At 51.1% G+C, this 15915-nt stretch overlaps 2 protein-coding genes across 2 annotated transcripts; both read right to left on the bottom strand.

Annotated features, from left to right (window-relative positions):
• Positions 1-2557: 2557 nt before the first annotated feature.
• Positions 2558-3188, bottom strand: LOC148378435 (janus kinase and microtubule-interacting protein 3-like). The gene is made up of 3 exons (XM_088367896.1): positions 2934-3188; positions 2748-2813; positions 2558-2686 (listed from the first exon to the last, which is right to left on the bottom strand). The coding sequence occupies exons 1-3, from the start codon at positions 3186-3188 to the stop codon at positions 2558-2560; spliced, it is 450 nt and encodes a 149-aa protein (XP_088224022.1).
• Positions 3164-6043, bottom strand: LOC148378434 (janus kinase and microtubule-interacting protein 3-like). The gene is made up of 7 exons (XM_088367906.1): positions 5930-6043; positions 4582-5698; positions 4427-4497; positions 4186-4290; positions 3730-4041; positions 3442-3504; positions 3164-3355 (listed from the first exon to the last, which is right to left on the bottom strand). Exons 5-7 carry the CDS (start codon positions 3796-3798, stop codon positions 3230-3232), a joined length of 258 nt encoding a protein of 85 aa, XP_088224032.1. The 5' UTR covers positions 3799-4041; positions 4186-4290; positions 4427-4497; positions 4582-5698; positions 5930-6043; the 3' UTR covers positions 3164-3229.
• Between the last annotated feature and the right edge of the window lie 9872 nt (positions 6044-15915).

The raw sequence follows: 15915 nt of genomic DNA, 5'->3' as shown, positions 1-15915 counted from the left end.
GAAAGAATCGTCGAAATTCGACGTCCCCCACAAATGCCACGCTCACTCGCTTTTCAGGGCAACAAAAGTACTTCTTTTTAAAAACGATGAGTTGTACTTACCGTGTACGCTCTGGACGGTCCAGTTGCAAGCAGAAAATAAAAATATTTCTCTTGTTAGTCGTATGTTACCATCCGCTGTGTCTTTGTCAACATCGCCGCCATTTTCCTACTTCCTGCTGCGAGCCACGCCCACGGATTTAAATTTGGGCGGAAGCTCTTTCCATTGGCGTCGTTTTCGCGTATAGCAAATCCGATTGGTTGGGAAGGGGGCACGGTTATGCAGCCGAGGAGTCCTGTGATCGGTGGGATGTAAAGTAGGCGTCGACGTCACGTCCGCGTCACGTGACCACGACGTGGCAGACGTCAAATAGCAACCGCTGTTTTGTTTAGTAGACTTACAGTTGTTATGCATTGACATAATGGCGCACACACCAAATAGATTTAAATAAATTAAATAATTCTTCTGCCCACTCTCTTTTAAACAAGTTAACTCTCCCCGCGGATTTGAATTCCGGCGAAAGTTACGCCCATCGACGTCACGTATGTCACGTGACCACGACGTGGCAGATGTCATATAGCAACCGCTGTTTTGTTTAGTAGATTTACAGTTGTTATGCATTGGCATAATGGTGTGCACTCAAAATAGATTTAAATAAATTAAATATTTCTTCTGCCTACTCCCTTTTAAACAAGTTAACTCTGCCCACGTCCATTGACGTCTTGTCTGCGTCACGTGACCACGACGTAGCGACGTCATATAGTAACCGCTGTTTTGACCAGTAGACTTAGTTATTATGCGTTGACATAATGGCGCACTGGTTAGCATGGCCACCTCTTAAGCATGATGATGCGGGTTCGACGCCTGATCAATGTTAGCATGGAGTGAGCTGAAGTGCATGGCGCTGAAGATTTGAATCTTTGAAATGCGCTGAGGTCTGACATATCAGGCAGAATGGTTTGCCATCACGTTCAACAAAAAATAGAAACTTTCCCACTCTGATTAAAACGTCCTGTGTTCATCTACGTATTTTCGTTTTGCTGTGCATCTTTTCCCTGCCATTTCGAGAGCCCAATTGACACTCATAGTTTAAAGAAATGTGTTTGCCCATCCTACTTTGTGGAATTTCACCACATGCGCTTTTGACCAAAATACCAAATTGAACTCAAGTGAAGCCAACACGCACAACCCCCCCCCCCCCCACACACACACACACACACACAAATGTTGATATGAACATAAAAGAGCCGCATGCGGTTCGGGAGTTGCGGCTTGGCCAAACCTGTACTATACAACTTTATTTGTATAAAATTTTCACAACAGCTGTCACACAAACAAAGCGGGAAAAACCGAAGACGTGCGTGTTCCGCCCACGCTGGATTTATTTGCACCTTTGAAAAGACACCGTATTGCCGCAGATGTGGCAAAGAGTACTTTTGGGCATCTGAGACGGAAGGATGTCCAAAGCATCACGTCACCTGCTCTGGTAGGCATGGTGGTGGGACGTTGAGGTCAACCGCTTTGGGGTTGGCTGACTCTTTGATCGCAGGATGCCACACACTTGAAGACAGAAGCAGAAAAGCAGAGCTAAATGCAAAATGTACTCACCGGTGACTCCAATTTTTTTCCCCCCTGAAGAAACAGCTGGACGGGTGGCCCCGGCTGGCCAGTGGGACTCTTGTTATTCTGACCCTTTTTAGTGCGCGTTTGGGGCAACAACCGTTTTTTGTGGCGCTCTCTTCTGGTTCAAAAGTGCCCTGCATGTGAATTTGCTTTTCCTGCCTTCTGATTGGATGAGCGCCGGTGTGACGCGGTGCCTCTGTCACCGTGGCGGGGGGTATACGTTGGCATCGGAGCGTCTGCCAACGTCTGAGACCGGCTGGCAGTGTATCGGAGGTGTCGAGTGCGGTGCCGCTGGAGCTCACTCACCAGCTGGTGTTAGGGCCACAGAATGAAGGCCAAGGAGAAGAATAGAAAGAGAAACAGAAACTTTTCCTCCAATTGTTTGATTTGTCTCTTCTGAGCTTCGATGAATTCTTTCAGCTCTTTGTTCCTCTAGGACGGACAAATGGAAAGTGGCATTCAAAAGCCAGTAAGCGTGCAAGTAAGTGCCGGGCTGGCTTTGGGCCCTTACCTGTTGCGCGCTGTGCAGCAGATCCATTCTCTCTTGGAGGATGCAAGCGTCGCGCTCCCTCAACTCGCACATCAGGGCTCGCTTCCATTGGTCCACGGCGCTCCTAAGCTCTTCTCTCTGATCCGCCGTCAGCACGTCATTCACGCCAGCGTGGCTGGCTTTTTCGCCGTCCGTGGCGGGGCAGTCCCGCTGCGGTAGCGCCTCGTACAACATGGCCTCCAGCTCCAGGATCCTCTGGGCCGCAATCCTCGTCCATCAGTGGTCCGGCGGGAGATTTGAGGGCGGCTTACCTTATGAGCCTGGTCCATGGAACACTTCCTGAAGTCCAACTCTTCATCCAGGTAGCCCTTCTGCTTGCAGAACATATCCTAGCACAGCTCAAGGTCAGAATTGTTGGGGCACATTGCCGGAGTTCCCCTTGGCTGATGTCGCGTGTCTGTCTACCTTCTCACTTTCAATGTCCAACATCTTCTGTTGAAGTGCTGACTTGGTCACTTTGATGTATTCTAACCACTGAGGAAAGGCTGCTGTCACATAAGCAGAATGCGAGAGCGTGCGTGGACGTGCGCGTTACCTTCTCGGCTAGGGTGAGAAGGGTCCTGGCGTGAATCACGACCACCTGCTCCTCGTTGGTGAGATTCTGCAAGAGCCCAAAGGCACAGCGTCAACAAGCTTCTTTCAGCGCAAAGCCTTCCAAAAGTCACATTTGAGCCGCCGAGTCTCGTGGAGTGCGAACATAAGGAGTTCGACATACACTTACGGCGTTATAGCCCAGGATGTCCAGCTTCTTCATCAGATCACTGATGACGATGTCCGGGGGAAAGGCGCAAGGAGCAATGTAAGGTGTTCTGGGACCTCGGGTTAAGGTTAGGGTTGCGAGGGACGCCTTACGTACGCTCACGCCCTCGGCCTCGCAGTAGATCTGCAAAGGGCTGAGGCCGTCTGGGAAACAGACTTGCAGAAACTTCAAGACGGGGGAGCGCCACTCCCTCTCCTGAAAGGCAGAGGCATGCATCCGTCCGTCCGTCCGTCCGTCCGTCCGTCACATCTCTGGCCTCAACACGCTTGTGCGAGTCTTCCCACCTCCAGCTCCAGGATGCGGAACTCAAGCAGTTCGTTTTGGTCTCGGATATCCTGGATGTGCTCTTTCAGACGCGCTTCTTCCGCCTCCATCCGCCTGACCTGAAAAGACAGTCAGACCTCATCTGCGGGGCTTCCCGACAGGTGTGACGCCAAGCGACTCCGCCCAGCGCCTTTCTTTCCGTCACCTTTTCGGCCAACTGCTGATTGCTCTGACGCAGCAGCTGCTTCTCCTCCACCCACTTGACATTCTAGAAGAGACAAACGCGTGTACAGCTTTGGAATGTTGTGTCATTTTCATCCACAAATTCTTTGGTTGACTGGAAAATGACATTTGCTTTTCTCCGCATTTTCCCAGCCACGTTCGGGGGGGGGGGGGGGGGGGGGGGGGTTGGTCCAGTAATGCCAGACGGATGAGTGACTGAAGAATGTAGCTATTTTGTCTGAGAAAAAGGTGTGCTCATTGATGAGCTTACCTGTCCTTGTTGCTTCAGCGCTGACTCCAGATCTGCTACTCTGCTTTGATAGTGACCCATTTCTACCATCAGCTTTTCTCTGGTCTGAAAGGAGGAGGAGGGAGGCTCCTCCTCCTCCTTTCAGACCAGAGAACACCCGAGGCTGGGTGAGAACGGGGAGGCTGCGACCCGGCCGGGGGTTGCGGGAAGGGGCGCCACCTTGATCTCCTTCTCGGCGTCGTAGTCCCCTTTCGCTGGTCTGGGCTAGCAGAGCGTAGGCTCGTTGCAGCGCTTGATATTCTTGCGTCAGCTGGCGGTAGCGAAGCTCCGCCTCTTCATGCACACACCAATGCAACACAGCACTAGTACCAGAATCAGTCAGACCGGCGACAAAGCACCCGCGACACAAAGACGAGTCCGATTCCAGGCTGAAGAGGAATGTTTGGTGCCAATACGCTGGCAGAAATGGCGGGCTACCTCTTCGGGTTCCGTGTCGGGTGTTCTGTCGGTGTGAAAAGACAAGGACGATCCGTCCGAGTCCACCAACACGTCTTCGTCGTAGCCGTAAAATGTTTCGATGACCTGCGGGCGCGGAAGCAAACATCTCTCTGAACAAACTGAAGCGACACCTCACGATGAATCGACGAGAGGAACGATAGCGAGAAAAAGGCCATTTCATCTTGCGCAACACCAAGCAGCCGCAAACAAACAGACTCACCTTGCAGGACCTCACGCTTTGTTCCTCCTCAGAGATTCTCGACGTCGGTATCGTAGCAGCAAATCTCTCTCCTGTCGACACAAATAATCCGCCTTTGAGATTCTTTGGATGCAAAGGGAACGAACGGCTCCGGCGCAGAAACAAACGCGACTCACAATGACATTTCTGACATGAGCTCCTGTCTCCAGAGCCTGAAAAACACGTCACCGGCGATGATTGGAGGGACGCTCGTCTTTTCCAAAAGTGACAACTACAGGGTGTGTCAGGGTTTTCCAGATTATCTTTATCGTATCATTGTGTTGCTTTGACTTTGACTGCGACCTGTAATAAATAATATTATTTATCCCTTATTTATCCCTATCGCTTATCCCTTCCTACACAAAGTCGTAAAACACCCCTTGCTATGTTTTGACTAGAGGTCAAGGGCTTCCTCTATTCAATCCACTCTTACACCCACCCTGTTTCTCTTAATTAAAATGCTCGTGCAGGAGCCGAGAGTCAGACTTCATTCGTACAACGGATGGACTCTCCACCTACAGGTGTCCAAAAGAACTTACTTGTCTCCCGTGTGGTTCTTGCAAAATAAGTTGGAGCGAGCGCAACTCTAACAGGGTGCATTTTGCCACTAGCTGCCTACGGACAATGACGTCGCGCTCGCGGCTCATGGTTGACGGGCTGAGCAGCCGGGCAAGTCCGTCGTTTTCAGCGCACAGCGAGTGGCAAAGGCGCTGACAAAACGGGAGCTTTGAGCTGCTGAAAACGGCAAAACAAGTCTAAAGCGTGTTCAAACGCGTGCGCACAATGCTCCTGCTTGAAAGGTCGGAATTTAAGGGGCCAATTTTTTGGATGGCGGCCGCCGGCCAAGCTTTGGACGGAAAAGGTTTCCTGGCGACAGCGAGCGAGCGCGGCGCTGCCGTACGTGCACCGAGTCGCCTGCCTGAAGACCTTGGACAAGTCGTCGATGATGTGCCGCTGCTCCACAACTTGAAGGAACTCCATTTCACCGTCCTGCTGGCCGCAACCGCGGTCCAGGTCATTGAGCGAACTAGGCCTTCTCTGTGGAACACAAATGCAGTGGACTCTGTTGGCACGCCGCCGTTGTCCGCGTCGACTTACCAAGCTTGCCATCTCCTCGTTCTCCTGGGTGACAAAGCGCACTTTGTTTTCAAGGCGACACATTACCAGCGAGAGTTCTTCATTCTTCCTGCTCAGGCGTTTGTTTTTGTACAGGAGTGGCAGAAACTGGCTTTCTGTTTCTCTCAGTCGCTTTAGCTGCAAGCATGAAGTGCGGGATGTGAAAGACGCACAACACGCGGGCCAGAATGTATCCATTCCTTTTGCATCGGTTTGAACGGAATCGTGGCTTTGGCTCCCAATAAAAGACATCTACCAGGCAACCGACTCGCCGCGCCGCTCAACTAATAAGCAAGCGCAATGGGTGCCTCGCTGGATGGCGCGCATCAAACGTAGCGCAAACCTTCAAGCGTGCCGTCAATAAATTACCAGTTCATTGCGCTCTTCAGAAAGCAGGGCGTTTCGATCCTCCAGTTTCCTGATGACTGCGCTGAGCTCAGCGATTTTCAGATGAAACCGTCGCGTGTCCCGATCCTCCTGAGACTGAAAACGCCCCGCAACACACACACACAAGCACTCGTTCAAAGTTCAAAACTGTTTTTGTGCTACCTTCCTCCAGCAACGAACTAAGTCATGCGTACTGCAAGTGTGTGATGAGGTGGCTTACGCAATGAAGAGGATTGCTAGTAGCGGCGTTGACCCCACTTCCAGGGTAGTTTAGGCCCGCCCTTTGGGAATCCCTCAGGGCAGCGATCTGCTGCTCGGCAGCCTGAGTCTGCAGCTGAAGGCGGTGGACGTGGCCGGCCCCAGGGCTTCATCCAAAACACTAACCGCTCTGTCTTTCAGCTTGATCTCATCCGTCTGGATGTACAAACGGGGAGCGCTCAGGCAGGCGGGCAAACTCATTTGCCAGAATTGTGACAAAAACAAAGAGAGCAACCGGCCAATTTTTTTCTGGAATCGACTAGAACACCTTTGCTGTGACAAAAGCGAAGCGAGCAACCGGACATTTTCTTCTTGTGAAATAGAATAGAATAGAATGCCTTAGGTGTCATTGCACTGCAGGTATACAACGAAATTGGGAACATAGCCACGCACCGCGCATCTGATCAGTCCTACCAGTCGGCGGATCTCCCTCTCGCAGTCTCTCTTGGTTCGGCTCAGCTCCTCCCGATGCTGGTGATGAGCCGATCGGAGCTCGGCCGCTCGGGACTGCCAGGCCTGCTGGGCCGCTGCCAGGGCTTCTTCCGCGCTCCTGGTGGAGGCGACACCGCTCGGTCTCCCGACACCGCCGCGTCTCCTCCACCTCCGCCAGCAAAGCGCCCCCCCTCCTCACCTGAGCAGACATTGCGCCACACCGGGCCGTTGAGACCGCAACGGAGCGCCGCGACGCTTACTGGGGACAAGCTACACAATACGGTAGCGGCCGCATCGAAGCCCGACGTGGCGTGCGGATAGTCAGACACGGATAGAGCGGATCACCTTGTCCATGGAGCCGTCCCTCAGGCTGAGGACCAAGGCATTCAGTCGCTGGATCTCTCCATCTTTGATTTTGATCACTCTCATCAGCTCCATTTCATGCTGCCGCAGTAATGTCTCCCTGGTAATGGCTAACTCTTTCTGCTTCTCCTCATGGAGTTTGCTTTTGAGTTCCGTCATGGCGGCGGTGGCACGGTGGTGCTCCGCCCGCAGGTCCTGACTTCTCTCTCTCTCCAGACAGCTGACCTGACATGACTTAGACTTAGACAAACTTTATTGTCATCTTGTCTGCACATGGTGCATACAAAACGAAATTCCGTTGCATACGTCTTACAACAAAGTAGTGATATTGCAGTTGAATAGAAGTAACATATCCTATGAAAATATATATATATACATATATACTATATATGTATATATATATATATTAAAAATAAGTATAAAGTGCAGCAGTGATAATTATGCAATAGTGCAAGTAGGCAAAACAGTATTCAAGAGTGTGCAGAGGAATGCTAAACCATGTATTAAACTTCTATTTAAAGGGTTTATACAAGTTCAGTAAAGTTGGTAGTGCGAGATAGTGCAAGATAGAGGTCCGTAGTGTCATAAAGTACAGTTCTGTGAATGTGTGATGCAGAGTTCAGTTTAGAGCTCAACAGTTCTAGTGTTCAACAGTCTGATGACAGCAGGGAAAAAGCTGTTGCAGAACCTGGTGGACCTGCAGCGGATGCTGCAAACCTCTTCCCAGAGGGCAGCAGGGAGAACAGTCCATGGTGGGGGTGTGATGGGTCATTGATGATGTTACGGGCACGGGACATGCAGCGCTGAGATGAAATGTCCTGAATGGAGGGAAGAGGAGCCCCTATGATCCTCTCTGCTGTCCTCACCACTCTCCTCACGTTCTTCCAATCGGAGGCGGTGCAGCCTCCACACCACACAGAGAGACAGCTTGTCAGAATGCTCTCTATGGTGCTCCTGTAGAACGTCCTCATGATGGGTGGGGGCAGGTGGGCTCTCCTCATCCTCCGCAGGAAGTACAAGCGCTTCTGTGCCCTCTTGACCAGTGCCGTAGTGTTCATAGTCCAGGTGAGGTCTTCTGTGATGTGGACCCCCAGGAATTTGGTGGTGCTGACCACCTCCACAGCTGAGCTGTTGATGATCAGTGGAGCGTGGTGAGGCTGTTTTTTCCTGAAGTCGACGATGATCTCCTTCATCTTCTCCTCATTCAGGATCAGGCTGTTTTCTCTGCACCAGCCCACCAGCTGCTCCACCTCCTCTCTGTAGTCCAGGTCGTTGTTGTCTCTGATGAGCCCCACCACCGTTGTGTCGTCTGCTGACTTCACGATGTGATTGGTGGTGAACCTGAGGACGCAGTCGTGTGTCATCAGGGTGCACAGCAGGGGGCTCAGGACGCAGCCCTGAAGGGAGCCTGTGCTGAGGGTGATGACATCAGAGGTGTTCTGTCCGACCCGGACTGACTGAGGTCTGTTGGTGAGGAAGTCTAGCAGCCAGTTGCGAAGGGGGGTGTTGAAGCCCAGGTGTTCCAATTTTCCTACCAGATGCTGTGGGATGATGGTGTTAAACGCTGAGCTGAAGTCCAGGAACAGCCTCCGCACATGGGTGTTCTTCTCCTCCAGGTGAGCCAGGCTCAGGTGAAGAACGGAGGAGATGGCGTCCTGAGTGGAGCGGTTTTGCCGGTCGGCAAACTGGAACGGGTCAAATAATAGGGGGAGTCTGGAAACGATGTGACCTTTAAGCAGCCTTTCGAAGCACTTCATCATAACCGGAGTCAGTGCAACAGGCCGGTAATCATTAAATGAGGTGATTTGAGGTTTCTTCGGCACCGGAATGATGGAGGCAGTCTTAAAGCACGCCGGCACTGTGGCTTGGCCCAGCGAGGTGTTAAAAATGTCTGTGATGACCCCAGCCAGATGACTTGCACATTCCCTGAACACACGCCCAGGAATGTTGTCGGGGCCAGGGGCCTTACAGGGGTTGACTCTCCTCAGGGTCTTCAACACATCGGCGGAGTCAAGGCAGAGTACCTCCTCTTCCTGATGGGGGACAGTTTTAACTGCTGGAGTGCCGTTTAGTGCCTCGAACCTCCCAAAGAAGTTATTTAGACCATTTAGAAAGTCAGCATCAACTACACCCACCGGGGGGGGGGAGGGTGAGTTGTAGTCTGTAATCGCCCGTATGCCTTGCCACATACTCCTGATGTTTTTGACGTCGTGGAAACGATCCTGAAATTTTCGACTGCGGTCTCGCTTCGCTATCCTGATGGCACGGTTCAAGTTGGCTCTCGCTGTCCTCAGTGTCTCCTTGTCACCAGACTTGAAGGCAGAGTTCCGCGCTCGTAGCGTTTGACGTACCTCCTCAGTCATCCAGGGTCGTTGGTTGCCCCGGGTGATGATATTCTTAGTGGTGCTGACGTCCTCGGTGCATTTGTTGATGTAGGCTGACACAGTCATGGCACACGCATGTCTAATCTACATCGGGAAAACTGGGAGGGAGGGAGGCAGGCAGGGAGGCAGGCAGGGAGGCAGGCAGGGAGGCAGGCAGTGTCTGTCTGTTGAGGTTTTCACCTTGTTCTTCTCCTGCTGAAGTTCTAACTGGACGTCCATCAGTTTGGTTCTCAGCTCGTCATTGGCGGCCTGAAGGGCGTCCGTTCGCTCCGCCTTGGCCCGCCCTGCCGGAGCTCGTTTGGACATCTCTTACTCGAGTCTCGCCCGGTCGTCAGTCAGAGATCACAACATTTGTACCTGGAGAGCACAAACGCAGCGCTGTTTTCCACTGGCTTCGAACTCAACTTCAATCGGTACCGTAACTTACAACATCATAAACATAGAACTAGCTTGACTTATTCATTGAATAAATGCATTTGGTTCTTCAAAACTGCATCACGCAACATAGCGTGACCGAGACGGCCGTTATCCACCTGCGTGAAGTTATTTGGTGAAATGAATGAGATGTTTAAGACACCATCGTTCTGTCTCTATGTAGATGAAGGTAAATAATCGATTGCTGAAGGTCCAAAGGTGTTGTGATAAACAAATAAACATATTAGTGATTAGTGACATATTTGTGATAAACATATTAGGCAGGATAATCACATATGTTAACGTGACTGCCCACACTGTATTTATTTATGGTTATTTGTTAAATCGAGTACTGTTAGACATGAAATAGGAAGTGTTTAACATAAATGGAAGACGAAAGGGGTACTCACCATTGTAGCTCCTGCTGGTCAATGATACGAGCCTCTTCTTGCAGTGGAAAACATACAGCCAACAAACACCGTGGAACCTAAAGGAATGAAATTAAACATTAACATTTAGCCTCAACCAACATTCACAGATACAACGCAACGCAAACTACACAAACGTAAATCTTTTTAAACACAATGAGTTGTACTTACCGTGTACGCTCTAGACGGTCCACTTGCAAGCGGAAAATAAAGATATTTCTGTTGATAATCGTCGTGTTTGTATCCGGTGTCTCGCTCAAGGCCATTGCGCCCACAGATTTGAATTTTGGCGAGAGTTCAGCCTATTGACGTCATTTCCGCGGTGTAATACCCGCATATCTGAAACGGCAAAGTTAAGAGTAGAGTTAAATAAAGTTTTTAGTCAACGCAATAATTTACAACCGTTGACCAGTCGAAATAATCGTCGAAATTTGGCGTCTGTGGCTGGAAGCAGACGCCGAGTTCGACATTCCTCCCAAACGCCACACTCCCTTGCTTTTCAGGGCTAAAAAAAAACAGTTGTAATTACCTTGTACGCTCTAGACGGTCAAGTTGCAAGCTGAAAACAAAAATATTTGCCTTGTTAGTCATCGTCTTACTAAAAGCTGTGTCTTGTTTGCCAGAACTGCCGCTTTCCTACTTCCTGTTGCAAGCCACGCCCACGGATTATAATTTTGCCGTGAGTTCCGCCTATTGACGTCATGTCCGCGTCACATGACTGCGACGTAATATTATCTAAAACTGTTTGTGCGGTATTGTGTTGTTCTGTGCGGTATTGTGTTATTCTGTGCGGCGTCGTGTTGTTCTGTGCGGCGTCGTGTTGTTCAGTGCGACGTCGTGTTGTTCAGTGCGGCATGGTGTTGTTCAGTGCGGCATGGTGTTGTTCAGTGCGGCATGGTGTTGTTCAGTGCGGCATAATGTTGTTCAGTGCGGCATAATGTTGTTCAGTGCGGCATGGTGTTGTTCAGTGCGGCATGGTGTTGTTCAGTGCGGCATGGTGTTGTTCAGTGCGGCATAATGTTGTTCAGTGCGCCATAATGTTGTTCAGTGCGGCATGGTGTTGTTCAGTGCGGGATGGTGTTGTTCAGTGCAGGATGGTGTTGTTCAGTGCGGCATGGTGTTGTTCAATGCGGCATGGTGTTGTTCAGTGCGGGATGGTGTTGTTCAGTGCGGCATGGTGTTGTTCAGTGCGGCATAATGTTGTTCAGTGCGGCATGGTGTTGTTCAGTGCGGCATGGTGTTGTTCAGTGCGGCATGGTGTTGTTCAGTGCGGCATGGTGTTGTTCAGTGCGGAATGGTGTTGTTCAGTGCGGCATGGTGTTGTTCAGTCCGGGATGGTGTTGTTCAATGCGGGATGGTGTTGTTCAGTGCGGGGTGGTGTTGTTCAGTGCGGGATGGTGTTGTTCAGTGCGGCATGGTGTTGTTCAATGCGGCATGGTGTTGTTCAGTGCGGGATGGTGTTGTTCATTGCGGCATGGTGTTGTTCAGTGCGGCATGGTGTTGTTCAGTGCGGCATGGTGTTGTTCAGTGCGGCATGGTGTTGTTCAGTGCGGCATAATGTTGTTCAGTGCGGCATGGTGTTGTTCAGTGTGGAAAGGTGTTGTTCAGTGCAGGATGGTGTTGTTCAGTGCGGCATGGTGTTGTTCAATGCAGGATCGTGTTGTTCAGTGCAGCATAATGTTGTTCAGTGCAGCATGGTGTTGTTCAGTGCGGCATGGTGTTGTTCAATGCGGCATGGTGTTGTTCACTGCGGGATGGTGTTGTTCAATGCGGGATCGTGTTGTTCAGTGCGGCATAATGTTGTTCAGTGCAGCATGGTGTTGTTCAGTGCGGCATGGTGTTGTTCAGTGCGACATAATGTTGTTTAGTGCGGCATAATGTTGTTCAGTGCGGCATAATGTTGTTCAGTGCGGCATGGTGTTGTTCAGTGCGGCATGGTGTTGTTCAGTGCGGCATGGTGTTGTTCAGTGCAGGATGGTGTTGTTCAGTGCGGCATGGTGTTGTTCAATGCGGCATGGTGTTGTTCAGTGCGGAATGGTGTTGTTCAGTGCAGGATGGTGTTGTTCAGTGCGGCATGGTGTTGTTCAGTGCGGAATGGTGTTGTTCAGTGCGGCATGGTGTTGTTCAGTGCGGCATGGTGTTGTTCAGTGCAGGATGGTGTTGTTCAGTGCGGCATGGTGTTGTTCAGTGCGGCATGGTGTTGTTCAGTGCGGCATAATGTTGTTCAGTGCGGCATGGTGTTGTTCAGTGCGGCATGGTGTTGTTCAGTGCGGCATGGTGTTGTTCAGTGCGGCATGGTGTTGTTCAGTGCAGCATAATGTTGTCCAGTGCGCCATAATGTTGTTCAGTGCGGCATGGTGTTGTTTAGTGCGGGATGGTGTTGTTCAGTGCAGGATGGTGTTGTTCAGTGCGGCGTGGTGTTGTTCAATGCGGCATGGTGTTGTTCAGTGCGGGATGGTGTTGTTCAGTGCGGCATGGTGTTGTTCAGTGCGGCATAATGTTGTTCAGTGCGGCATGGTGTTGTTCATTGCGGCATGGTGTTGTTCAGTGCGGCATGGTGTTGTTCAGTGCGGCATGGTGTTGTTCAGTGCGGCATGGTGTTGTTCAGTGCGGAATGGTGTTGTTCAGTGCGGCATGGTGTTGTTCAGTGCGGGATGGTGTTGTTCAATGCGGGATTGTGTTGTTCAGTGCGGGGTGGTGTTGTTCAGTGCAGGATGGTGTTGTTCAGTGCAGGATGGTGTTGTTCAGTGCGGCATGGTGTTGTTCAATGCAGGATCGTGTTGTTCAGTGCAGCATAATGTTGTTCAGTGCAGCATGGTGTTGTTCAGTGCGGCATGGTGTTGTTCAATGCGGCATGGTGTTGTTCAGTGCGGGATGGTGTTGTTCAGTGCGGCATGGTGTTTTTCAGTGCGGCATAATGTTGTTCAGTGCGGCATGGTGTTGTTCAGTGCGGCATGGTGTTGTTCAGTGCAGGATGGTGTTGTTCAGTGCGGCATGGTGTTGTTCAATGCAGGATCGTGTTGTTCAGTGCAGCATAATGTTGTTCAGTGCAGCATGGTGTTGTTCAGTGCGGCATGGTGTTGTTCAATGCGGCATGGTGTTGTTCACTGCGGGATGGTGTTGTTCAATGCGGGATCGTGTTGTTCAGTGCGGCATAATGTTGTTCAGTGCAGCATGGTGTTGTTCAGTGCGGCATGGTGTTGTTCAGTGCGACATAATGTTGTTTAGTGCGGCATAATGTTGTTCAGTGCGGCATGGTGTTGTTCAGTGCGGCATGGTGTTGTTCAGTGCGGCATGGTGTTGTTCAGTGCGGCATGGTGTTGTTCAGTGCAGGATGGTGTTGTTCAGTGCGGCATGGTGTTGTTTAATGCGGCATGGTGTTGTTCAGTGCGGGATGGTGTTGTTCAGTGCAGGATGGTGTCGTTCAGTGCGGCATGGTGTTGTTCAGTGCGGAATGGTGTTGTTCAGTGCGGCATGGTGTTGTTCAGTGCGGCATGGTGTTGTTCAGTGCAGGATGGTGTTGTTCAATGCGGGATCGTGTTGTTCAGTGCGGCATGGTGTTGTTCAGTGCGGCATGGTGTTGTTCAGTGCGGCATAATGTTGTTCAGTGCGGCATGGTGTTGTTCAGTGCGGCATGGTGTTGTTCAGTGCGGCATGGTGTTGTTCAGTGCGGCATAATGTTGTCCAGTGCGCCATAATGTTGTTCAGTGCGCCATAATGTTGTTTAGTGCGGGATGGTGTTGTTTAGTGCAGGATGGTGTTGTTCAGTGCGGCATGGTGTTGTTCAATGCGGCATGGTGTTGTTCAGTGCGGGATGGTGTTGTTCAGTGCGGCATGGTGTTGTTCAGTGCGGCATAATGTTGTTCAGTGCGGCATGGTGTTGTTCAGTGCGGCATGGTGTTGTTCAGTGCGGCATGGTGTTGTTCAGTGCGGCATGGTGTTGTTCAGTGCGGAATGGTGTTGTTCAGTGCGGCATGGTGTTGTTCAGTGCGGGATGGTGTTCAATGCGGGATCGTGTTGTTCAGTGCGGGGTGGTGTTGTTCAGTGCGGGGTGGTGTTGTTCAGTGCAGGATGGTGTTGTTCAGTGCAGGATGGTGTTGTTCAATTAAGGATCGTGTTGTCAGTGCGGCATGGTGTTGTTCAGTGCGGCATGGTGTTGTTCAGTGCGACATAATGTTGTTCAGTGCGGCATAATGTTGTTCAGTGCGGCATAATGTTGTTCAATGCGGCATGGTGTTGTTCAGTGCGGCATGGTGTTGTTCAGTGCGGCATGGTGTTGTTCAGTGCGGCATGGTGTTGTTCAGTGCAGGATGGTGTTGTTCAGTGCAGGATGGTGTTGTTCAATGCGGCATGGTGTTGTTCAGTGCGGGATGGTGTTGTTCAGTGCGGGATGGTGTTGTTCAGTGCGGCATGGTGTTGTTCAGTGCGGAATGGTGTTGTTCAGTGCGGCATGGTGTTGTTCAGTGCGGCATGGTGTTGTTCAGTGCAGGATGGTGTTGTTCAATGCGGGATGGTGTTGTTCAGTGCGGGATCGTGTTGTTCAGTGCAGGATGGTGTTGTTCAGTGCGGCATGGTGTTGTTCAATGCGGCATGGTGTTGTTCAGTGCAGGATGGTGTTGTTCAGTGCGGCATGGTGTTGTTCAATGCGGCATGGTGTTGTTCAATGCGGCATGGTGTTGTTCAGTGCGGCATGGTGTTGTTCAGTGCGGCATGGTGTTGTTCAGTGCAGCGTAATGTTGTTCAGTGCGGCATGGTGTTGTTCAGTGCGGAATGGTGTTGTTCAGTGCGGCATGGTGTTGTTCAGTGCAGGATGGTGTTGTTCAGTGCGGCATGGTGTTGCTCAGTGCGGCATGGTGTTGTTCAGTGCGGGATGGTGTTGTTCATTGCGGCATGGTGTTGTTCAGTGCGGCATGGTGTTGTTCAGTGCGGCATGGTGTTGTTCAGTGCGGCATAATGTTGTTCAGTGCGCCATAATGTTGTTCAGTGCGGCATGGTGTTGTTCAGTGCGGCATGGTGTTGTTCAGTGCAGGATGGTGTTGTTCAGTGCGGCATGGTGTTGTTCAGTGCGGCATGGTGTTGTTCAGTGCGGCATAATGTTGTTCAGTGCGGCATAATGTTGTTCAGTGCGGGATGGTTTTGTTCATTGCGGCATGGTGTTGTTCAGTGCGGCATGGTGTTGTTCAGTGCGGCATGGTGTTGTTCAGTGCGGGATGGTGTTGTTCAGTGCAGGATGGTGTTGTTCAGTGCGGCATGGTGTTGTTCAGTGCGGCATGGTGTTGTTCATTTCGGCATAATGTTGTTCAGTGCGGCATAATGTTGTTTAGTGCGGCATGGTGTTGTTCAGTGCGGGATGGTGTTGTTCAGTGCGTTATAATGTTGTTCAGTGCGGCATGGTGTTGTTCAGTGCGGCATGGTGTTGTTCAGTGCGGCATGGTGTTGTTCAGTGCGGCATAATGTTGTTCAGTGCGGCATAATGTTGTTCAGTGCGGCATGGTGTTGTTCAGTGCAGGATGGTGTTGTTCAGTGCGGCATGGTGTTGTTCAGTGCGGCATAATGTTGTTCAGTGCGGCATGGTGTTGTTCAGAGCGGCATGGTGTTGTTCAGTGCGGCATGGTGTTGTTCAGTGCGGCATAATGTTGTTCAGTGCGGCATGGTGTTGTTCAGTGCGGCATGGTGTTGTTCAGTGCGG

The sequence above is a fragment of the Syngnathus floridae genome, unplaced genomic scaffold, assembly GCF_059516105.1.
Source record: "Syngnathus floridae isolate MCC-2025c unplaced genomic scaffold, RoL_Sflo_1.0 HiC_scaffold_45, whole genome shotgun sequence".
Lineage (NCBI taxonomy): Eukaryota > Metazoa > Chordata > Actinopteri > Syngnathiformes > Syngnathidae > Syngnathus > Syngnathus floridae.
Note: the sequence above shows the minus strand (reverse complement) of the source record. Positions and strands in the feature narration are given on the sequence as shown.

Coding starts and splice junctions, on each gene's coding strand:
- LOC148378434 (XM_088367906.1), bottom strand. CDS start 3,798: ATGGTAGAAATGGGTCACTATCAAAGCAGAGTAGCAGATCTGGAGTCA. Junction 3,505..3,729: donor CGCTGAAGCAACAAGGACAG/GTAAGCTCATCA, acceptor TGTCTCTTCTAG/AATGTCAAGTGGGTGGAGGA. Junction 3,356..3,441: donor ATCAGCAGTTGGCCGAAAAG/GTGACGGAAAGA, acceptor CTGTCTTTTCAG/GTCAGGCGGATGGAGGCGGA.
- LOC148378435 (XM_088367896.1), bottom strand. CDS start 3,188: ATGCATGCCTCTGCCTTTCAGGAGAGGGAGTGGCGCTCCCCCGTCTTG. Junction 2,814..2,933: donor ACATCCTGGGCTATAACGCC/GTAAGTGTATGT, acceptor GGGCTCTTGCAG/AATCTCACCAACGAGGAGCA. Junction 2,687..2,747: donor TTCTCACCCTAGCCGAGAAG/GTAACGCGCACG, acceptor GCCTTTCCTCAG/TGGTTAGAATACATCAAAGT.